The sequence below is a fragment of the Catharus ustulatus genome, chromosome 3 (assembly GCF_009819885.2).
Source record: "Catharus ustulatus isolate bCatUst1 chromosome 3, bCatUst1.pri.v2, whole genome shotgun sequence".
Lineage (NCBI taxonomy): Eukaryota > Metazoa > Chordata > Aves > Passeriformes > Turdidae > Catharus > Catharus ustulatus.
In genome coordinates, this window is record NC_046223.1 from 21,941,142 (window position 1) to 21,962,695 (window position 21,554).

Here is a 21,554-nt window from a genome sequence, read left to right on the forward strand (position 1 = left end):
TCACATGTAAGTGCCTGACCTTGCTTGCTTTTCCCTCCTCTCCTTTTTTTTGTTTTCCCTCTCTCTCCTTTTTTCCTGATATGAACTGAATAGGTAGGCAGATATATCCACTTCTGGTCAGCCTAGTTGACGCTAGAGGTGATATGGTGCTACACCAGGACAGGGTCACCTTTAGGTTTAGGCTTCTGGCTGGGGTGCAAGAAATGTGTGTGCTCCCTCCCAGCAGCTCTCTGGCTGGTCCCTTTGAACTGCAGTGTGTGTTGGCCATGATGGTCTTCTCTCATTGCACTTGTACAGTTCCAGGTGCAGGAGGATCTCACCTGGAACAATAGATAGCTCTGAACTGTGAATAAGAGCCCTGGATAGATATTCCTATAAGCAGGTGACCAACTTTCAAAAATATAATATTCTTCTATCAAACTTGTTTCATGTTACAGTGTTTGAATCCATGTTCTCCTTAGAACTGCCCCATGGAAGAAAAATATTAGTTCCTCCTGCAATATTACATGTGGCTACATTAACACCTGAAGAGAAGTCTGACGACTTTATACTTTCATACTTAAACACCTGTTTAAGCTCAAATATTTTAATGGGCAGTGTTGAGTATTTGGCCATGCTCAGCCCTGGCATACATAGAATCACCTTTCCTGAAGTGAGTGAAGCTCTTTCTACTTCTGCCAGACCTAAGTTTAGGTTGGAGACTTCCAGTCTCGTAACTCAGCTTGTTCAACACCAATACAAAGCTCCTTTATGAAAAGAGAAATATAAAGCAATATAAGCAAGTGTATAATTACCTTGGCCACAGAACAAACATATTGTTTCTTCCTGCTTGGAAGGGCCTAACCTTCTGCAGGGAGAGTGGGATCTGTGATACCTCTGGTACTGATAGCGTTCCTACAGCAACTGTTTTCCAGCAAGCTTTGTAGTAGCATAAGATGCTTTTGGTTTATTCCATTGTGTGGAAGGGAAAGGAAACTGTTTGTAGCTCGTGGCAATGCCTTCCTGGGCGATTGATTTTAAACAGTGCATTTCAGGGTGCTTTGCTATATGGAGTTGCATTGAAAGTGCATCACTTCCAATCTGTTTAATTGGAATCTTGGGTGACACTTCTCTGCTGCCTTATCCACAGATAGAACGATGATATACATTTTAGCTTTAAGTACACTACAAGGTTGGAAAGTAAAGTTGAGTTTGCTCTGAAGCAGATATATTGGCTTCCCATGCTTTGAAGACAAATGGAGGCTCATCCATCGCTGCTACACCAGTATGCTGGTGCTGTTTCAGGCTGCTTTGGGTTAGGATTTCAGTTTGCCCTTCCTTCCTAATGGGGTCCCTTGGTGGAGAATGCCATCCAAGTGCAGGATGGATGAGGTGCCCTAAGGACCTGTCTCAGGCTTGCCTTTTAAGCAGCTCCTTGCTGAACTGCAAACTGGACTTTTCTTGGAGTGCTGTGTGAGGATATGAATTCAGCTTTGAGATGAAAAAACAAAACAAACACCACACACACTAGCATATGTCAGCCTGAAAGTACACAGTATTTGGTGGCAGTATTCATATGCATCCAAAATTATTTTCTTGTAATGCCTTCAGTATTTCCCCAGGGCTCCTTTCTTTGTTCCAAGTCCCTGTGGAAGAGGCTGAGAAAAATGGCTGGTGTGTTTGCTTCGGCCACTGTCAGCGCCAGGCTCACAGCAGAATTAATTCTGTCCTCCCTAATGACCATCAGTTGCCTCATTGCCAGGGAAGGGGCCCCTCTGTCTGCAGGATCACAGTAGTGAAGTTTGGTTATGCAGGAAAACACACTGGAGTGTTTCTGCTTGCCTGTGTGGCTGGGTGACACAGGTTTCTCTGTTGGGTGACGCTCACCTGTCCCCAGGGTGGGCTATTAGGAACATCTGGCATGCCTGATGCTTGGCATGTTACTGGTTTTGGTTTTTCTTTGAAAACTTAGCCATGTGTTTCCTTCATGCTATGGGGGAAAAAAGATGTAAAAGAAGAGGGCAGGATGAAACAAACCCATGTGCTGTATCCCTTGTGATCGTGTCCTCCCCTGGGGTTCTCAGTTCCCTGTTTGCCAGACCGAGTGGGTTTCTATACTTAGGGAATGTTTCTTTGCATGCTTTTTTGAGGTTGGACTGCTCTTTAAATCCATGAGTCCACCATTCACATGGGTCCACCTGTACACAATGCCAATATTTTTTAAGGCAATGTTGCTTAATTTCAGCTAATTCAGACCATATTACACAGTGGTGCAAAACTCATTCCCTGTTTCTTGCTTCCCAGACTGACACACACTAGGAACTTTACCTTTGCAGTTAGTTGGAAACTGTTGGCAAAAATAAAGGAGAAAAGTGTCCTAGCAGGGAGCACTAATCAGCAGATTCTGCTATGTTGTGAGCAATAGCTCACATGTACTAGGGTGTGAAGCTGAGCACATCCCTTTTAAATGGTTGGTTTTGGTTTTAGTGTTGAGCCCAGCTGTTCCTTGAAACACTCTGTACAGTACAGTAATTTAGAGTGTAATGATCTCGTATAAGGAGGCAGATGTGAATCACAGGTGAACTACTGAATGATGACAAGGGTGTGAGCACTCCCCCTGCCCTTGTCTTTCCCCTCCCATTCTCTCAGTCTCCTAGATTTATTTTCTCGTCTCCCAGATTTATTTTCTCGTGTCCCAGTGCTTTTTTGCAGTGCAGGTGGGCATGTTCCAGTATGAGTCTGATAAGCCTGCTAAGTGCTGGTTCTATGGTTGATTTTAGTGTCTTTTTTCACTTTGCCTACCCGAAGAAACCCACACTTGCTCAAGTAGCCTTGAATATACAAATAGGTGTATGTCATTGTGAGAAGCAAAACAGAGACCATGTCTGCACCCATGATTTGGAAGTGGTAGGAAATGACCTCTTATGCTTCTTTTGCTTTTTAGATCTTTAAGCCCTAAGCCACCCTAAATCTACTGTCCCTATAAAAAGCTGCATTTTAAAAGGCTTTAGGAGGCTTGCTGACCTTGCAACCTACTTTGTAAGGAGTCTGCACCCACAGCTATTAAACAAAATTAATTTCAGCACTTTTAAATTGTTAATCTTGCAAAAGACAACTTGCTTGCTCTCCAGTGATCCCACAGGTCATCATTCTGTGAGCTGCAAGCCATCACCAGGGTTCATGGCTCTCAACATCATGAGAATGCTTGTGGTCTCCCAATTGCCTTGAAAAATTAATTCCTCTGCCCTCCACATTTCCTCCCCAGCAGCTCTTTGAGATCTGGGCTCTTTGTGAGCTCATTGTGTGTAGCAGCTATTCACCAGTAGCCATGCCACAGATTATTCCCATTTTGAAGTTATTCTGTCCTAACTCGGTTGCTTCTCAACTCATGGGAATGAACTTGGGGCAGCAGGACATGAATTCAGGTAGGAAATGAAAGGTTTTGTCTTCACAGTGTTAGGGTTCCTATTGAAAGGGTGATGTCTCTTAAGTTACATTTCGCCATATCCATGTGGCCTATGCTTTACCAGGTATTAATTTCTTTTGAATCTTATTAAGTATATTTTTTTCTGCCTGGCCATGAAACTCGGAAATGTTGCCTTTTTTCCTCCAGGTGGGATACGTGTGATTGCCCTGGGGGTGGGGGAGAAAGTGCATGCAGTATCTGCTATTATCATGCCTGGTTGTCCCTGCTCCTTCCACCTCTTTTGTCTCTGCCACTCAAGCCAATTTCAGCCATCCGCCGACTCTCATTTGGGATAATAGCCTCTCTTTTTACTGTTGTCTTGTCATGTTTGATTCGGCAGCACAAGGGTTTTAAATTAGCCAAAACGTTTGCATGCTGGGCTTACTCCGCTGCCACTACCAGTTGTAGAGCCACTAAACCACTTGATGCTGAAATTGATGATTGCTCGGAAGGAATAAGAAATTGTTGGTGGCTACCGGGAAGATTCATTCACGCCGAGCCCCTTTTAAGAAACCTGGGGGGGAGGGAGAGAGAGATTTCCTTTGGTTTCCTGCTGCCTGGCTGGTGGTTGCATTGTGCTTGTGCCAGGTCCCCGCTGAGTGATTACAGCCTTGCTAGGCTGCGTAGTTCCTGTGATTTCAACATAAAAACACAAGAGGAAAAATATAGAGGGAAAGGAAAGGGGGGCGGGGGGAATGAGGCTCCAAAGACTTGTAGTTCAATTCAGTAACACAGAATTGTGATGTTTTAACTCACTGCCCGCCTTTTTGTTGTTGTTGTCTAATTTATTCCCCCTGGCTGAAAGTTTACTCTGTAGAACTTTTACTCTCTAGAAAAACTACTGTATTGGCCTGCCTTTGTTGGTGATACTAAACTACAGGTGGGCTGTAAGCAGTTTTTAATATTCTCTGGATTAAAAATGATCCATCAACAATGGAATCAGGGATCACCAAGAAACTGTACAAGCCACCCAATAATGCCCCCACATGCCCCACTAAATGGCTTTTACTTGTTTACATTAGTGTTTAAATATATGAGGGGACAGAAGTTATAAGGGAAAAGAAGATGACAGTGCTTGAGAAGCCATAAAAACAGAAAATAAAGGTCGGATTAAATATGAACAGCTAGGGTTGTATGAGGGATATAATTATATTTCAGAACTACCTACAATCACATATGCAAAGTGAATGAATATTTTATTTCTATTGAGTGGATTTCTGTTTGAAGAGGGAGTATTTTGTCATTTTAGTTTATTTTTCATATTTCCCATCCTGGATTCCAGTGATGACAGGTAGTTAAATGGTCAGAAAAGTCAGTAAGAGACATGTGCATAATGGCTCAGGGTTTCCAAGTCCAAAGATAAACAGTCTCAGAAAATAGCAGCAATTGTTAATTAAGACTAAAACAGCCATCCAGACCCTATATTAGCCATATATGCAAGTTTCCAGACAGTTAGAAACATGGCTTCAGATATATGAAGCCATATCTGTGTAATTCATTACACAATGTCACAAGGAAGACCCTAAATAAACACATGGGAATATGATTGCATAGCATCCAAGCCAAGAAAGATCTTCTCATTGTATCTGATATTGCTAGCATTATTGTTACTAATATCCTAGCACTTTTTTCCTGATTACTAAGCCACATGTTCTGTTGCAAAATACAGCCTTTTCCTGCCAAAAGGAAGAAAAAAAAAGTCTTGTAAATTTGAAGGTGTTGGCATCCAACTTTATTTCTCTTCCATGTAATAAATCATGAAGAAAACACGTGAATGACTCAAGCTCTGAAAATACAAATCTAACTAAGAGGCTGAATCTCTGGGGCCCAGCAGTGGTGTGCTCTTGTGCAAGCCCAGCTCTAAGGGCCTCTGTCCATGCCAATTAGTAGTAGATTGGAAAGCCAGGCAACCATGATGGGTTTAGTCCTGTTATCTAGCTGCTGCACTGTTCAGAATTGCTGATTTCCCTGCAAAATCATGACAGATGTATTACAGGAAAATATATTGGTTGAGTAGCTAGTGAGAGAGTTAATGCAAGGGATAATAAGTAGCTAAGGCTACATCCTCCAGCAGACTTTGATGTGGCTTGATAATATATGGGACGGGTCAATCTGCCCTATTAGCAAATGTAGCCAGTTTATGCTCTACATACAAACTAGAGATTTGATAAAGCACTAAATTAGTTTTCACAAGGTATTAGATGTTAGATACTTAATGGGATCATCATGCTTTTGCTACACTTGGTTAGGATGTGTTCTGTAACAGAAGCAGGCGGCAGCATGACATTTCACCAGGAAAGGAAGCATGTCTTGTGACTGAATCACGAGTCTGGGAATTAGAATGTCCAGGCATTGCTTGGCTTCTGAATTACCGTGTCTCTGACTTGCAGAGAGGTTTCTCTTTTCACATCTGCAGAATGGGACTGCGTTCTTCCCTTTCCTCTTTGCCAAACCACTGCTGCTTTTAAAATATACTTTTTTTTCATTCTTGGGAGCAAGCAATCATAAATCTATGATGCTTCAGTCATGTGAGATTAATCCTGTCCCACTCAGTAGGTGCTGGGAAAGTCCCTAGACTTGATGTCAGAGTATTTACAGGTTCAAGCAAATCTGGATAACCAACTTCAGTAGATTGTGAAAGGAGAAGCTGAGGGGTTTGATGTACTGCTGCATTCTGCATTTCCTATGTGCCACTGGTCAACTAGTAATTTAAAATGTAACTAAAACCAATAGTTTAGTGGAACCAATAACATTTTTATAGTCAAAAATCCATCGGCAAGGTGTGTCATGTGGGTACAAATCTGCATACCTGTACCCATTCTAACAGAGGGAAGTCAGCCTTGTGAAGCTGCACAGCAAAGCAGTGTGAAATGGGTCCTTGGTCTGACCACTCCCTTTATCCAAGCTGCTGTTCAGTCCACTAAATGCTGTGGACCAAACGTGTGCTAAATAAAAACCTCTAACTGCTGACAGTAGCGTGTGCCCACAGCTGCCTTCAGAAAACTATGCTTTAAAACCCATTAAGTGCTTTGTGTTTCTCACAATTTTTTGCTAACATTATTTTACCCTGTGTTTACAGACAATGTTCTTAAATACATTTGGAATGCATCATTTTACTTTCTCTAACATCTCCCTGCATATGCAAGTAACTGATCCTGAATGACCGCTGCCAGGCTTTGCACTTTGAGTGCTAGGGAGACATTCTTGCCTTTTTGTGAAATGCAGCAGGAGTGTCATGTATAAAATGATCCTGTTTGAAAGGATAGAAGCTGTATCCCAATATAGAGCACAGTGGAAAATGACTCAAAATTACATGACAGCTTCTTCCCCATTTACCTTCCTCCCCTCCCTTTCCCTTTCTCAGCCTGTTTCCCAGTTGGGCTGTGGTAAGAAGCACATCGTGTATTGTGACATTTTAGTGTACTGTTACTAATAATCCCTTTGCATCTTTCATTAGTGGGGTATTTATAGGACTGCAAAAGGGCATTGGTACCACTTGGCCTCTGAGGTGGTACTGCCACCGTCCCAAGGACTGAGATGATTTTAAAGGGGGCTGGGTTGCACCCTGGCTGTGGCAGTGGGCTTACCTAGTTCTAGCAGAAGCCTTGGGTTGAAATCCTATGCTTTAAAACCTGCTGAGGCCAGTGCGGACTTTAGACGCTTTTATAAACAAGAAGACTTTGCCTTATAACTCCTGCTAAGCCTGCACCTGATGAGCTGCTCGGGGCTGGAGGGCTGTGTTTTCCCTAATAAATTCCTTTTTTTGAACCCACTTGTTAGTCAAGCGTTGTGCACACTAACTACAGCGAGGGCCCTGGGCATAAATTACTCTCACGTGGCACTGTCTCTGAGCAGCCCCCCAGTTATGGATTACTTTGTTCTCGACTTGACAGGAACATAATTAGAACTGTTGATGAAATCTACCAAATTGTTCCTCCGTGGCCTCAATGGTCAGGAAATTTGGCTGAGTCGTATTTGTCACCGACGTAAAGGCTCTAAACACTTCATATTAACTATGTTATTAATGTGCCCTCTAATCTGTCCGTGAATTGGTAGCACTTGGAGGGAGCTTGTGCTCTAATAGCACCTTGTGATGAATTCATTGTAATGCTGTTCAAAAGTTTCTGGAGGGTGGGGAAAAAAAAAAAAGAAACCTTAATAAAAAGTGAATATTTCTAGCTTGTTTCTTTTTTCTGTATGTGCATTTTTATGTTGTACCATTTTGTTTTGCTTAACTGGAGATTCATTTAGGCTTTACATTGACAGACCGTTTTCTGTTCTATAGGATTTGCTGACATTTGGGCTGTTTCATTGCCAGAGGAGGCTTTGTGTGTCCCAAAGGAAGTGAGTGATCTGGCCATAACAAATCCTGCCAAAATATTTTAACACCGTTACGATTTTCTAATGCAATGCGTAGTGAATGTGACTAGAAAAGGATGGTGAGTCCATGAAGGGGGTTCGCTCCCTCTCCTCTGCGATTTTCTGGTGGAACGAGCACGCCGCAGCTGCCGGGGGGTGGGAGATCGCAGCCAGCAGTGGGAGGGTGTTTGCCTCCTGAAGTGTGTCCCTTTGGGTGCAGCAAGGCTTAATCTTTAAACCAACCTTTCAAATTTTGCTCCTTCTCTTGAACTTTGTTAGAGTCCCAGGGTAATCAGGGACAGCGTTTTAGTGGTGTTAAAAAATGTGTTTTGGCTGCTTTAAGTGTTCAGTAAGTTTAAGAGGCAAACAGGTTAGACGCTTATGGATGAGAGAAAGGTTAGCAGCTGAAGGTCCTAGAACTTGACAGACTCCTTCCTTCAAAATTAAGGGTTGTTTTGTACTTCAGACTAGTTTTGAGGAGCATTAAGGTGGCTCTTAAATATATAAGCAACTCTGCTTCAAGTGCTAGAACACAAAATTAAGAGTTCTCACATGTAGCGTTCAGGGGATGAAGACAATTTAGGCGACCTAATGTTTAGCTTAGAGCTGTGGGTATGGGAAAGCTAAAATTTATATTCCCAAGCTATTCTCTAGAGCAGCAGGTAAATTAACTGCTGTTTTTCTTGGTGATTTGTTTCTATTAAATTTAATACCACCCACTCCCCTCTTTCTTCCCCCATTCCCCCAAAAAACCCAACCCAAATATAACTAAAGTTAGTATTTGGTAAGCAATTTAAAACCTAAAACCAGTAAACCAGTAAGTAATTTGAAATGTGCTGACTGCAGGATATCAGCCATCATCTTGTGCCCAACAAATACCACGTTGGATTACTCTGGCAATTGGCTTCTGCACCAGGGTAAACTCATGTTTAGCCAATTTCACATTTACATACTTAAAGTAACTGGCCTTGTGTACCAGCAAATTTTACTGAAGGTAGGAAAGCTGCTGAGAAATAGAAAAGCTGAGCATGCCCATGGCTTTTGCTCAGATTAACATAAATAATGTCATGCCTTCTGCTGTTGATGGTGTTTCCCACTTGGATGTTTCTCTGTTTGTCTTTGAATGCCAGATAGAATTGCAAGTTCTCACACCCATCTCCTGAGCCCTTGTTCAGGTTTTCTGGGCTCACACAGACATGCTATTCCCTGTGGCCTCCATATATGGTATTTCCCAGGGGCAATGATGCTGTCACCAACAGGAGGGAAATGTTAGCCTGGGAGTCAGGACTTGCTTTCAGATTTTATTTTAGGATCTTAATATTTGTAAATGAAATGGGAATCTTAACTCTGCATTTTTCTCATGCAAATCAATCTATTTCTAGTAATGAGCAATTTAAGTATTTTTTTTTTTTTCAAATATTGTAGTTGCCATCTCGGGAAATCAGGATCAGAATTCAGGATGCTCAGATTAGGTGTTAGTGCATACAGATATTCTGTTGATGAATCTATTATTAGAATAAGTAATACTTTCCCTGGGTCTGTTTCTTTTCACTGCTTTTGTCTCTTTTTCTCTCTCAGGTCGTCTTGTCTAAATTTATTCTTCTATTCTTTAATTTCACCTCACCATTTAATTAATTTCTACCAAAGCCATGGGCTCTTTAAGGACTTTCTATTATTAGACCTTGTTACTTATTTACAGTGCATTCAAAAGAATTGCATTTGCTTTTGTCATAGTCTTATTTTATCACTGTTCTAAGATGGGACATTATTTGGGGCATTCTTCTCCAAAAGCATTCTTTATGCTGTCCTGGCTGTACTTGATTTGTTTTTCTAATATGCATTTGCTACTAAAAATTTTCTATAAGTGAATGTGTATTGTATTATCCGTTAATGTCATTAAATTTTTGGGTTTGGGGTTATTTTGTTGTTGTTTTTTTTTTTTTTTACGCTTCTAGTGGAAATGTCACTACATGCATCCTGTACATATAAATCTAATTTGTCACTCAGTAGACCCAAGTGCATGAGGAGCAGAGATTAGTCCTGATTTCACTTGTTTAAGAACAGGAAGTAAAACTGCTTCTGTGAAACCAAGGCACTTACTCAAGGCAGGGAGGTGAGAAATGGGAGTTTAATATCAGAACTGGGTCCTGGAATATTAATTTGGTAAAACTGTATGCTCTCACCGTGTCAGCTGTGGAGAGCATATGCTGCGAGATGCTCGTGTTCAAAATCAGGTTACATAGTTAATCATTCTAAGAAATAGACTTATCACTTCATAAACTCTAGGAAAGACTGTTTTCTTTTCCAAACACTTAAATTACTGAGCCGTTTTATACATTAAAACCCAATTATGACTTGCATGGTATTTCAAAGAGTTTTCAAAGCTATTTCTTTTAGGAACTGTGCACAGTCTGAGGCTTTAGCACTGAGTAGTTCATATTTTCAACTCTATCAGCTCTGGGGTTTTTTTCTACCAAAATAGTATTTCAGGAATGTTCATAACCAGACTAATCAGTACAAATCCCAAGCAGCCAGTTCCAGAACATACTGCATGTCCCCTAAAACTAGCAAACTAAAATCCCAATGTGGCCACTGATCTCCAGAATATAGTTTAAAAATACTTTATTTCCTTTTTCTAAGATGGTGAAGGCCAGGTTAAAGTAAAGGATTTTTCTGCCACATTATGCAGACTGTGTGCAAAACACATTCAGAGAGGAATGAAAATCAAGATATGTTTCAGGATTTTAGGGAATTAGATTTACCTGCTACTGATCAGAAATACTTGTTTTAAACACCACCTTCTTGTTTCTAGGGGCCAACTTAGTCCTTGAGCTAGACATCAGTTTAAAAAATACCTCAAAGTATTCAAAACTCCAGAATCTTTTGTCTCACTCATTTGGGTGCTGGTTTGTCAGCAGAGAAGTGTATGTGAATCAGATCACACTACTTTGGTCAGGAAATGACTGCTCTGGCTGTGTATAATGCAGTAGCTGGGAAGAGGTGTGTTATAAATAAGAAAATACAAAAAGTGCATGTGACACTGGCACCATGATGAGACCACTTACCAAAGGCACCCTAGTCCTGAGTACAGAACATCATTCCCAGACCTTTTGGGAATTAGTAAATGGTAAATGTTATATTCCCAAATCAAGGCTTAGCTACCACGGATGTCAGGGAACACAAAGTTTGTAAGATGAAGTAATCCTACTTTTGGGGACAAATAAGAGAGAGAAAAAGTTTTCAGAATCAAGAAACTGCTTTATAAAGACTATTGTGGACCAAGATCCCTGTATAGGAAGAAGCAAAGCTGTTTGCTTTATTAAAAAGAACTAAAAGGGGACTAGGCTGTTCCTCACCCCACTCATTCTGTATCTTAGAGCAGTGCTGAAGTTCAGATGGGAGCCTGGTGCTTCTCTTCATGAAGAGACTGTGTGAATGAAAGGTTTCAAAGATATTAGAATTTACTAAGTCAAGTCATACTTGTCAATGACTTCTCTTGCTAGATATTTAAAGTTCAAGTGCTTGTTTGCTTTAGTTAAGTGCTCTGAAGTGCTTTTAAAAGTGTTGGCCCATTTATATAAACAAATTGAGAAACTCTATTGACAGTCTTCCCAGTCAGTGTGTGTTACCCAATATTTGAGTATCCTTCCTTGAGTCCCAAAAAGATTTGCACTAGCAACTTCTAGCACACATGAGGCTTTGTTAATGGAGCCTGTTTTTGACTCCTTTAACATTGTGTTATTTTATCACAGACGTTGCCAGAAATGCAGTTTCTTGGTTGCACACAACCATGAGGAGGAAATAGAGGGGAGTCAGTAGCTCAGAAACTTATTTATCCAAAACTTAGGTGTGACTTGAGAGGAAGAACGAGCTGGAGGCCTGATTTCCTCTTGGAACATTTGCAGTGGGGAATTCATACTTGCATCTCTCCCATATTTTTTCCCCTCCTGCTTAGCTATGCTAACTTGGGAATCTCTTTTAGTGCTCGGAGTCAGGAAACCAAATTTAAACACATTCTCAAACCGTGAGAAAATCCTGTTTGCATGCATATGACCACTCACAGAAAAAAAGGAAACTACCAACACTGTTAGAGAGGTGAAGGCTGAGATGGGGTTTACACCCCACAGTGATTCCTACCTGGCAGTGTTGTAGTGCTTCCTTAGTAGCTGTTCTCATCTAAACATTGCTATTCTGGACTGATGTCCTTTAACCTAATGATACTGTTTGATACTAGAAGCCAAAGAATGTCAGAAGATTGTATATTGAAATTTAACCTCTTTCTGGGAATAAAGAAATAAGCTTTATTTGAGGGGATCACTGGGGAGACCTTATCCAGTAAGATCAGGGCAGTTATCTCCAGAAAAAGTAAACTGAATGCCATCAGCAACTATCCCCCAAAATGCGATGTAGGGTAAGCAATAAGGAATGCTATCTTAAAACTAAAACTGCATCCTTCTTAAAAAAACCCCAAACAAACAGCTTGTCCTAATAATTTTAATCTGCATGTGCAGTCTTTTAGCTTACCTTTTGTGCTGTTGGTGAGATTCAGGGGGTGTCATAAGCAGGTGAATTTAGAGCTGTTGCTAATTTAAACTGCATTTAATAAAACACAAGTTTGAGATATCTTACAAATCAGTGAATGTGGCATAGTTTGAAGATTGCTTTTGTCAAGTTTGATTAGCTCAAAGAGAAACCTTTTCTAAATATTGGTTGAGAGATTAATCAGACAATGTAAGACCTTGAATTATTCCTCATCACATGAAAACAACATAATGTATTATCTCATTGGAAGACTGAAAAAATGTAACTTTTGAGGATTTAAAATTTGTGTTTTAAAGATTCTATTCAAGGCAAAACTTTCAGGCTGTTCTTTTTTTTAAACTGACTTGTAATTTTTCTATGTTATGCTTCACTTTCTACAGCGTATTCCCATATTACAAGCTGATAGTACCAACATCATTACATTGAAGGATGTTCTCATTATTGACTCCATTCTCAATTAATTATAAGTTTGTCATGTTTTAATGAGTAGGATTAAACTTTCATATTCCAAATATATGTCTTGCATTGCTTGCTTAGAAGCTTTCTGAAGAATGTGGCTGGTCGACTTCTCTGAGTCTGTACAAGGAAACAAAATATTCTTTGTGCACATTAAAAAGTGTTTACTGAATTTTCAAAGACTTGCAGAAAAGGTTGGATAGCTCTGTGCTTTGGAACAAAGTATAGAATTTGGGAAAAAGCTTTGCTGCTCTTTTCTAGCCTTCCCTGTCACAAACTGTTGTTGTCCTCACTAATATAGAAACTCATAGAGATCTGTTATAGCCTGTAAAATAATGGATGGCAAAGGATAGAATAGCACTCATGTATTTCAGGTATACCCTAATTTTCACTGGGTAATGTGTATTCCTCTTCAATAAACCCCAGCTTCCTTCTGTGGCCTTTTTTACTCTCCCCTCAAAATAAGAAGGTACTTTGTACTTTTACTTAATTGCCCTGCCTTTTTAAAACGTGGTACATTTGCATCAAAGCTGCTGCCACCTGTGCTTTTCAGATTCGGTCCAGTGCAGCTCTGCAGGGCGTCCATCAGGCTTTCTCTCCTAACTTCAGTGTGCATTATCAGACCTGTTTGCTAACGTAGATCTAGTCATATTTTCTAGCAGAAGTTTTATGTTCATTTGTCTTTTATTTCCTTGTGCAACTTCACACTTTTCTCATCAGTACAGATCGAATAATTTCTAAGAGAGCTGCTTCTTTTGCTTGTTTGCCTGCAGAACATACACACAGGATGTATGAATTCTAGCCCTGCTGTGGGTTCACTTCTGCTGATTTCAGTATGCTCAGGGGTTTTCTTCCCCCAGTCTATCAGTAATAATTAGATACCTGTAAACAATAAACACTAGTAAATTTGGAGTATCAATGTAGATAGGTGTCACAGTAAGGGCATGTAAGTAGATTCCTCTGCAGAAAGAAAGTATTTCATTAGATATGTTTTTACATTGCTTGTTTAGCCTGTGTTGAATTGGAAGTAACCTTGCAATGTGAATAGCAATGTCAACTGATATCACAATCTGGCTAATAACACACGAGCACGATTTTGAGAGGGTCAGACCAGCATGGCCCCCACCAGGTAGGAACCCAAAGTCCTGGTAAATGCTGGGCAGGGATCTACACCCCAGGCCATTTCTCATGAGACCTGTTACTACAAATAGCCCGTGGCTACATTTGGGTATTCAGGTTTCGACAGGATGTGGCTGCTCTTTCTCACTTACCAGATGGCTTTTCGTGTACCATCACCTGTCCTATCGCCCCTCCGCCTCACTAACAGAGTTGTGACGAGCTGTCCTGATGGCTGTGAAAACTGCTTTCTGCATGTGGCCATCATAATTATCACATGTGGGCACCTTTATTTAGCAAGTCCACACATACATTGCTGCTGCAAATGTCTTATGTTTGGTATAGTTCATTTTACATCTTCATTATATATCACTCATGAGTCTGGGGTGTTGATATTTCACAGCCTAATCAGAGAGTTAAACCTGCTTGATCTAAGGATCAGGCTTTACATGTCTCCTGTTTGGAGGAATATCTATAGCTCAGTTGTGTCTTTGCACTGGTTGAGAGTAATTTGATAATCTCAAGCATGGCAATGGAAGTTTCATTGTCCATCTCCCCAACTCCCATCCTCAAGCACATTGTGTGCATGGACCATCCTTATCAGCATCTGTCTTGAGTGGTGATTTACTTGTCTCTAGGTCTCTGTCCCTTTATACAGTACCAGATGTAAAATTACATCTGTCTGGAAGGAAAGGCAGGATCTCAAAGAATTAATACTAATTTCAAAATCTTATTGCCAGGAATTACATGTGATATTGCTTTAAATTAACCAGTAATTATTCAGAATCATGTAGGAAAGAGTTAAAAATACTAAACAAAAAAAAATCCCTTTTCCAGGCAACTGGACCCCTTCCTTTCAGCACAGCTGTTGCAGGAGGTTTCAATGGTATGAATAAATGTATTTCTTTTAACACTTTTGTTGTTTAAAATGCTATTGTTTCATCTGAGGTGTGAGGAGATGTGCTAACCTTGTCAATGTGGGTGCAGTAGAGCAGAAATGATAACTGTATATACTTTTTTTTTATATAAAAATACAGAGAGTGTGTGTGTGTGTGTGTGAGAGAGAGAGACAACTTATTTAAATCCTGAATACAGTCAGACCTCATATGCATTGTTAAAAAAAAGCCCTAAAGAATTGCATATGGATTAGGGGGATGAATATTCTATTATTTCAGTCTGTTCTGCTGATCTTCTTATTGTGACTTTGCGCTTCAGAAATCTGCCAGGAATTTGGCTTTGCTGTACTAGACAGTAATTTTAAATGTGTATCAAGCACTTGATAGTGTATGATTTGCGTGCTGTTGCATTCCCATTCCCTAAATTTTCCACCAATTTATTACTTTTTTCATACTGTTTTAATATTTCAGGATGATGAATATATACAGCATCATTAAAAGTAAATAAAAAATGCATGAAATTAAAAAATGGAATATTAGATGTTTCTTTGCTGTAATCCCTAGGTCCAATAGGAATGAAATGTCTCTGTTCTGTCAAGTAATCCCTAAACATGATTAGGGACCTTGTAGTTTCCACATAGCCCACATAATATTTGTATCATATAAGCCTATTTATGTAAGGTTTGAGTAAAAGTTGTTATTAGAAGACCTATAAACCTATTCTACAATTCAAAAATATATGCTTGCCTCTTAATCTCTCTACATTTATTATTTTGCTGGAGATGGCAATATGTCCTTAATTCATATTTCAGAATTCTGTTGCATCTTTTGGGTACTTATATTGTGCATTAACAATCCCAGTGAAATGTATTTTTAAGACAGAGGACTGAGTTCAACAGTTCATCTACTCATGCAGCTTCTCCTTAAATCCTCATTGGAAGGGATGTGCACCTCTTTCTAGGTCTCTCCTTCGACATCTGGGTTTAATCTGACCTGGGGGTCTGGAGATGGAGAGATCGTTTTTCTCATGTTGGGGATGGGAAGGTGGAAAGAGGGAAGGAATTAATTTTTTCTGTTTAAATCCTGTGATAATATATTTTCAGTGATGGAGGTGCTTCTGGCAGCTCCACAGATTTGATGAGCCTGTAGCAGAGTTTTAGGGAGAAATAGCTAGGAAGAAGAAAAATGGGGAAAAGCCTTGAATGACAAAAGAATAAGACAGGAGGGACATTGGGCATTTCCAGCTGTTTCTTGTAACACAGTTGTGTTTCAGGTACAACAACTCAACACTTCCTATTCCCTGTCTCATCTTCTTGCCTGGGCAGCAGAAATGCTCATACTCCCATTTTATGTGTTGTTAGGCTGAATTCATTAATGTGCAGAGGTATTCCAGTTCCATGGTAGCACAAGGAAGATCAATAAATAAATAAGAACACTAACTTATATACTTCTATGGTTTGAGTAGGCTTTCATGAAGAAAATATTTTCAAATGATAGCAGGGGTCAGCTGTGGCAATTCCACATTTCCCATAAGAAAGTTTGAGATTATATTAACCTTGGGCTAGCTACTTAAAAAAAAAAACCCTATAGAGATACAACTGTATTACTTTCCACACTGCATTGAAATTTATTTTTATTTCATTTTCAGCAGTTAGGGTGGCATTTGAGCAATAGCCCTATTCTTGTATTTATGAAGTAAGAGAAACAAAACTGCTCACTGCTGAGCCCAGGGATCCTCTTCCAGGAAAACTGAGATCAATAACTGTTATCAAGCCTTCATTTATAGGGAGTGTTAAATGACCACAAAGTCCTGACATTCTTCAATTAATAGGTTATGCTTAAAACCAGGCTATCTACCCCCTGCCCCCCACCCCAAGCTACCTTAGTCAGAAATTTTGATCTTTGATGTAATTTTAAACAGTCACTTTCAGTTGTTACAATTCCTTTTTAGCTGGAGAGACAGACTGTATTACAGCAGTACCAGCAAGTTAAACTATGGTTTCACTTGCCAATCCTCTCCTTCCTGCAAGCAGTACAAGGTGGGAATGAGATGATGATACTTGAGGCTCATTTTATCATCCAAAGCAGGGATTTACAATTATAATGGCAAGATACTTTTGGGGTTTGGTAATCAGCAAAAAGGGAAGTGCACACCCCAACCAGAACAGAACAAACCCTGAAAACTGAAAAGCCTTGCATGCAGATGTATTTTCAGTTGCCTTTATTCCCTCAGTTTAAGTGGAAAAGAGGGATTTGGGAAAGCGAGAGCTTAATTTAACAAAATAATATTATGCTTTCGATCCTTAAAATGAATGAATTATTTGGATACTTAGCAGTATAATGTCTTTGAATAATGCTGGTACTTAAGTTAGAAAAAATTATATTGTCAGTGTGCTGTGTTTTCCTCTTATGATGTTTTTACCAATTTGGCATTTATGGGAAGCAATATCATTGTTGAGAAGTTTCCAAATTGCTTTTTATAGAAATCCGCAGAAATTAAATCTCCTCCTTGTTATGAAAATGAAGTGATGTCTTGAGACACTGGTATATTAGCACAAATCTGTGGAGAAAATAAGCCAAATTCTGCTTGCAGTTATTGTGTGTCCACTTTTAATAGCTTCAGGAAGCTGTGTTAGGGACAGGCTGTTGTAGGGCATTGTAAATGAGCCTATGCTTGGCTCCAGCCTGTGAGCAGTAGTAGGAGGCAGTGTAACATCCCAGCCCTTTTCCCTGTGCCCCCAGACACAGAAGGAAAACACAAAATGGGTTGGAAGTGAGACCAGTTCATGGGCAGTCCAGGCAAGCTGCTGTTTAGAACCATAATGGGTCTTCATAGCTGAATTTAAACCACATAAAAGTGCTGTACGTGATGTGTTTAAATTCATTGACAGAATTAAGGCAGGACTAAGGCAAGTGCATGATTGATTTTCACAAATGCAATCAAATCTAAGAGATGGAGATGCAAGATGGATCAAATTTTAAGACCTGATTTACCTACATCAGATATTTAATGGGATGCTTAATTTGATTGCTTCACCAAAAACTACTCACAGGAGTAAAGCCACTGACTAAATGTCTGTGTAATCAAGGGATCTGCGTGCATCTACATCTTGATTTCCATGTACAAATAACCAGCAATTAATGGTTCAGAATGACTGCAGGGAATGGTTTAAGGTTCAAAATGGCAACTCTAGGGTTTGGGGGGCATTATTTCACTGTGTTTTTTAGGAGTATAGACAGACTTGTGCAAGTCCATGTAAGCAGAAGATTTTTAACTTGGGTTGCAGAAGGCTCTTCGTGGCCACAGCTAGAAGTCCTCTCCCTTCAGCAAGGTTGGATGCTTTTAATAATGAGATTTAGGCTCTTAATCTTAAACCAAACATATTGACCTACTCCTGTGTAGCCTAAGTGTCCCATTACATGGGTTTGTTAAAAAAAATCAGGAAAGATCTTTGAGTAGAGGGATGATGGCTGTTGTATGTATTTTGTAGCAATCACAAGGCACTGTATACTTTCTTTTTGAGAATTAACACATTTTTGAGTGAGAAGTCAGCAGTCATTCTTGGCATCCTTTTTATTTTTTCTTTTTTGTCTCATTGTAATGTGTATGAAGTACATTAGAATATCAGACCAAGAGTTTTGAAGATACTGATACATCCTCATTATTTTTACTGTAGTATTTCTATAATAGTGAATCATCAATTACATTTAGTCTTTTATTTCCCACGGCACAGCTACAACAATTGAAATTAAGAGTGTTATTCTCACAGTGCCTTTCAGGACTCATTCGAGTTCGGGCAAACTTTGGCTATTTTCTCACAGTAACCTTTACAGTGCAACCGATAAACATTATTTTTGTTTTAATGACTCCCAAATAATGTCATATTTAAATGAAATGCAGTTTGCCTCAGCAGGGTTCTTTGAATTTATGAGCATTTTTGTCCCATATCCTACAATAATGTGACAAATATTTGCATTTTTACTGTTTTCTTGAATACTTTTAAACACCCATTTTTAGGAGACTTCAGATTGCTTTTGAACATATTTGAATGCATTTTTAGCTATCACCAAGCTTAAAATAGGAACCCTTTTTTCAGCTTATCTTTATTAAACACCTGTAAAAATCAGTGGTATTTCTTTTTTCTTATAAAGCTTTCTTCCTTTAACAAATGCCAGAAATGCTGCACTGTTTGCTCTAGTATGGGTTCCTTTTCTTGGCAGTAATGGGCACTAAATGGTCTGGTAACGTCATACAGGCATTTACTTGCCTGAGTATCATAAACAGAAACTTAAAATTGCAATTAAATGCATCTGATCTTTAACTATAATCAATTAATATTAGAAATGCTGGGCAGCTTTTAGAAAATAGCCAGAATGAAGTCTTAGAAATTAATCATTTTGTACAAGTGATCTAAACTGCTGATCTAAAGAGTAGGTGGTGAGGTATGGCAGTGGCCAATTATTTATATTATTGAATATTCACTTTCCTTTGTTAAAACCATGAGTTTATTTGTTGGGGGAAGGACTTTTGTGGTGTTTGGGGTGTGTCTGTTTTTTGGGGTTTGCTCAGACAGGTACTTTAGAAGAAAGTCAGCATCTTTATAAGGTAAGTGTGGAGTTAGCAGGTTAATCTTGCTGTGATTGGAGGCAGTTTCACAGAGTTCTTCATGTCTTGGCTGGGTTAAGTGTTCTGTTTTCATGTATTTTTTTAAAATATGTATATTGGCTGCTTATTTTTAAAGTAGTGTTTTCACGTGTTGGATCGAATTTAAAAAAATCAATCACATTAATTAATGTATCTCCATATAATCATACTAAGAGCTCTCTAACATTCACAGAAGTCAGTGGAAAGATTTCTATATTGTTGTTCTCCTGCAAAAATAACTTGTGTGTATGGTTTTAGCAAAAAAAACCCAACCAAATACCCCACACAGAATTTTGTAGGTGAAAGCAAGTAATTTAAAGTAAGATTGTGGTTACTCACCAGTCTGTGTTTGAGCACTGTGCTTGGATGTTGGTTAAAATCATACTTCCTTAATGGGCTAGCGAGGGAAGATGGGAGGGAAAACAAGAAAAAGATGACAGAAGTAAATATGCTCATAAATACAGGAACGACGTGTTTGCTTTTGTGGCCTTTGATCAAGCCCAGGAGTTTACTTTCAAAGGACATTGCGGGATGCTTGGGAAAGGAACAGCCACCCGGCGTAATTGGAAAGGGGGAAGGTCTGCAGCACGGCGGCTGCTGCTGCTCCTGCCTCTCTGATAAGATTGTAAGAGTTGCCAATATCAGTATTCAGCCTTGTAGCGTGTCAGGGCGCTTTCATGTGAACTGAAGTGAACTGTCTGTACGCGCTCCTTCCCAGCGCTCCACGCCGCATTGAAGTCAGGGGAGAGGAAAAAAAGATTTGAGGATTGCCCAATTTGTTCTGACATAAAGAGATGTTTAGCTCTGTGAAAGGTGGTGGAGGCAGAGTGCCTGACTGACATTTCAACAGGCTGTCTGCTGGGATTGCTCACTTCATGTCCCTTCATATTCCTGCTGTGTCCTGCGCGAGTGCTCTTGTCTAATCTTCACAGCAAGAGCACCAAGAGTCCCCTGGGCTTCGGTGCTCAATACCTTGTTAGACGGGGCGTACGATGCCACAGCTCCTTCTTTTGCACTCGCTTTTCTCTCATGTTCCAGGCTTCTTTCAAGTCCAATTATTTTAATTTTTTTTTTAAGGGATTTACTAAAGTGACTGTGTGTATCTCCTAACTGTCTCGGTCTTCTCTTGGCAATGCTAGATTTGGTTGATACCAGGTAAAAATACATGGAGGGGAAGAGAATAAAAAATCCCAGTAAGTCAAAGCTTTAAACATCATTCTGTGCTTTTGATTTTAAATTAAGGTGCATTGACCTCCTATGGCTGGTTTAGAAAACAGATGAGAGAAAATACTCATTGAACAAAGCTGAGACAGTGCCTGAACTCCATACAAGGGGCTGCTGGGAAGTTTAGTTGTTGAGGGTCTGTGTGCTTTTACAATTCTAAACATGTTGTGATGTGTTCTGGCATGCCACATCCTGTTAGATCACATTGGGGCAGCCCATGGAGCCAAATAACATTAAGAATATGAATTAATGAGAGCTAACACTCACCTCTTATTCCAGAAGCATTATCAGGTACCTCGTTAGCCACAGTTCCTATCTGGATTCAATCCTCCTAAAGCAGAGATGATATTAAAGATATATGTATTATGTTTTGGGCAGATAGATATGTTATTTTTCATTAGCTTTCTTGAAGTGCATTAATTAATGGATGTAGTTTAATCTTGTTAAGCCACTGAAATTATTCACATACTGCACTCATGTTCTTTCTTTACATCTTTTTAAAGGCACTTCATTTCCTCAAGTGTATTGTTGCTGGTGACAAAAAGCAGAATGGTGGCATAGCCTTTGCTTCCTGCAGATCTGAGATCCCCATACTGTGATCCCAGAAATACATTTCATGGGTTCCATGGTTCACATGGTTGCCGCTGCTCAATTTTCCCCTCAGTTTCAAGTTCTGATAGAAGTCTCTTAATCCCTCTCTCATCTGGAGGTGCAGTCGTGTGTCTCACCAGGCGAGAGATTATTTCTAATGCAAACCCCTATTCTCAGACATACATTCCAAACTTTTGTTCCTTCCACAACGAAAGGGCAACTTCCTTCCAACTTCCTTGTTCCTTCCACAATGCAAGGACAGCTACAAAAGCCAGTGACT

General features: G+C 39.7%; 1 protein-coding gene across 9 annotated transcripts in view; it reads left to right on the forward strand.

Annotated features, from left to right (window-relative positions):
• The window catches only part of ESRRG (estrogen related receptor gamma), a 369,900-nt gene that overhangs the window by 137,617 nt on the left and 210,729 nt on the right, over nt 1–21,554 (forward strand). For 2 of the 9 annotated variants that reach the window (XM_033054600.2, XM_033054594.2), the window contains exon 2: nt 7,731–7,789. The exons of 6 other annotated variants lie outside the window; for them this stretch is intronic. Coding sequence is in view for 1 of the 3 variants with exons in the window: in XM_033054599.2 (XP_032910490.1) it covers nt 7,850–7,884 (35 nt within the window). In the remaining 2 variants the exon portion in view is untranslated. One more of the 9 variants, XM_033054599.2, reaches the window with a different exon arrangement.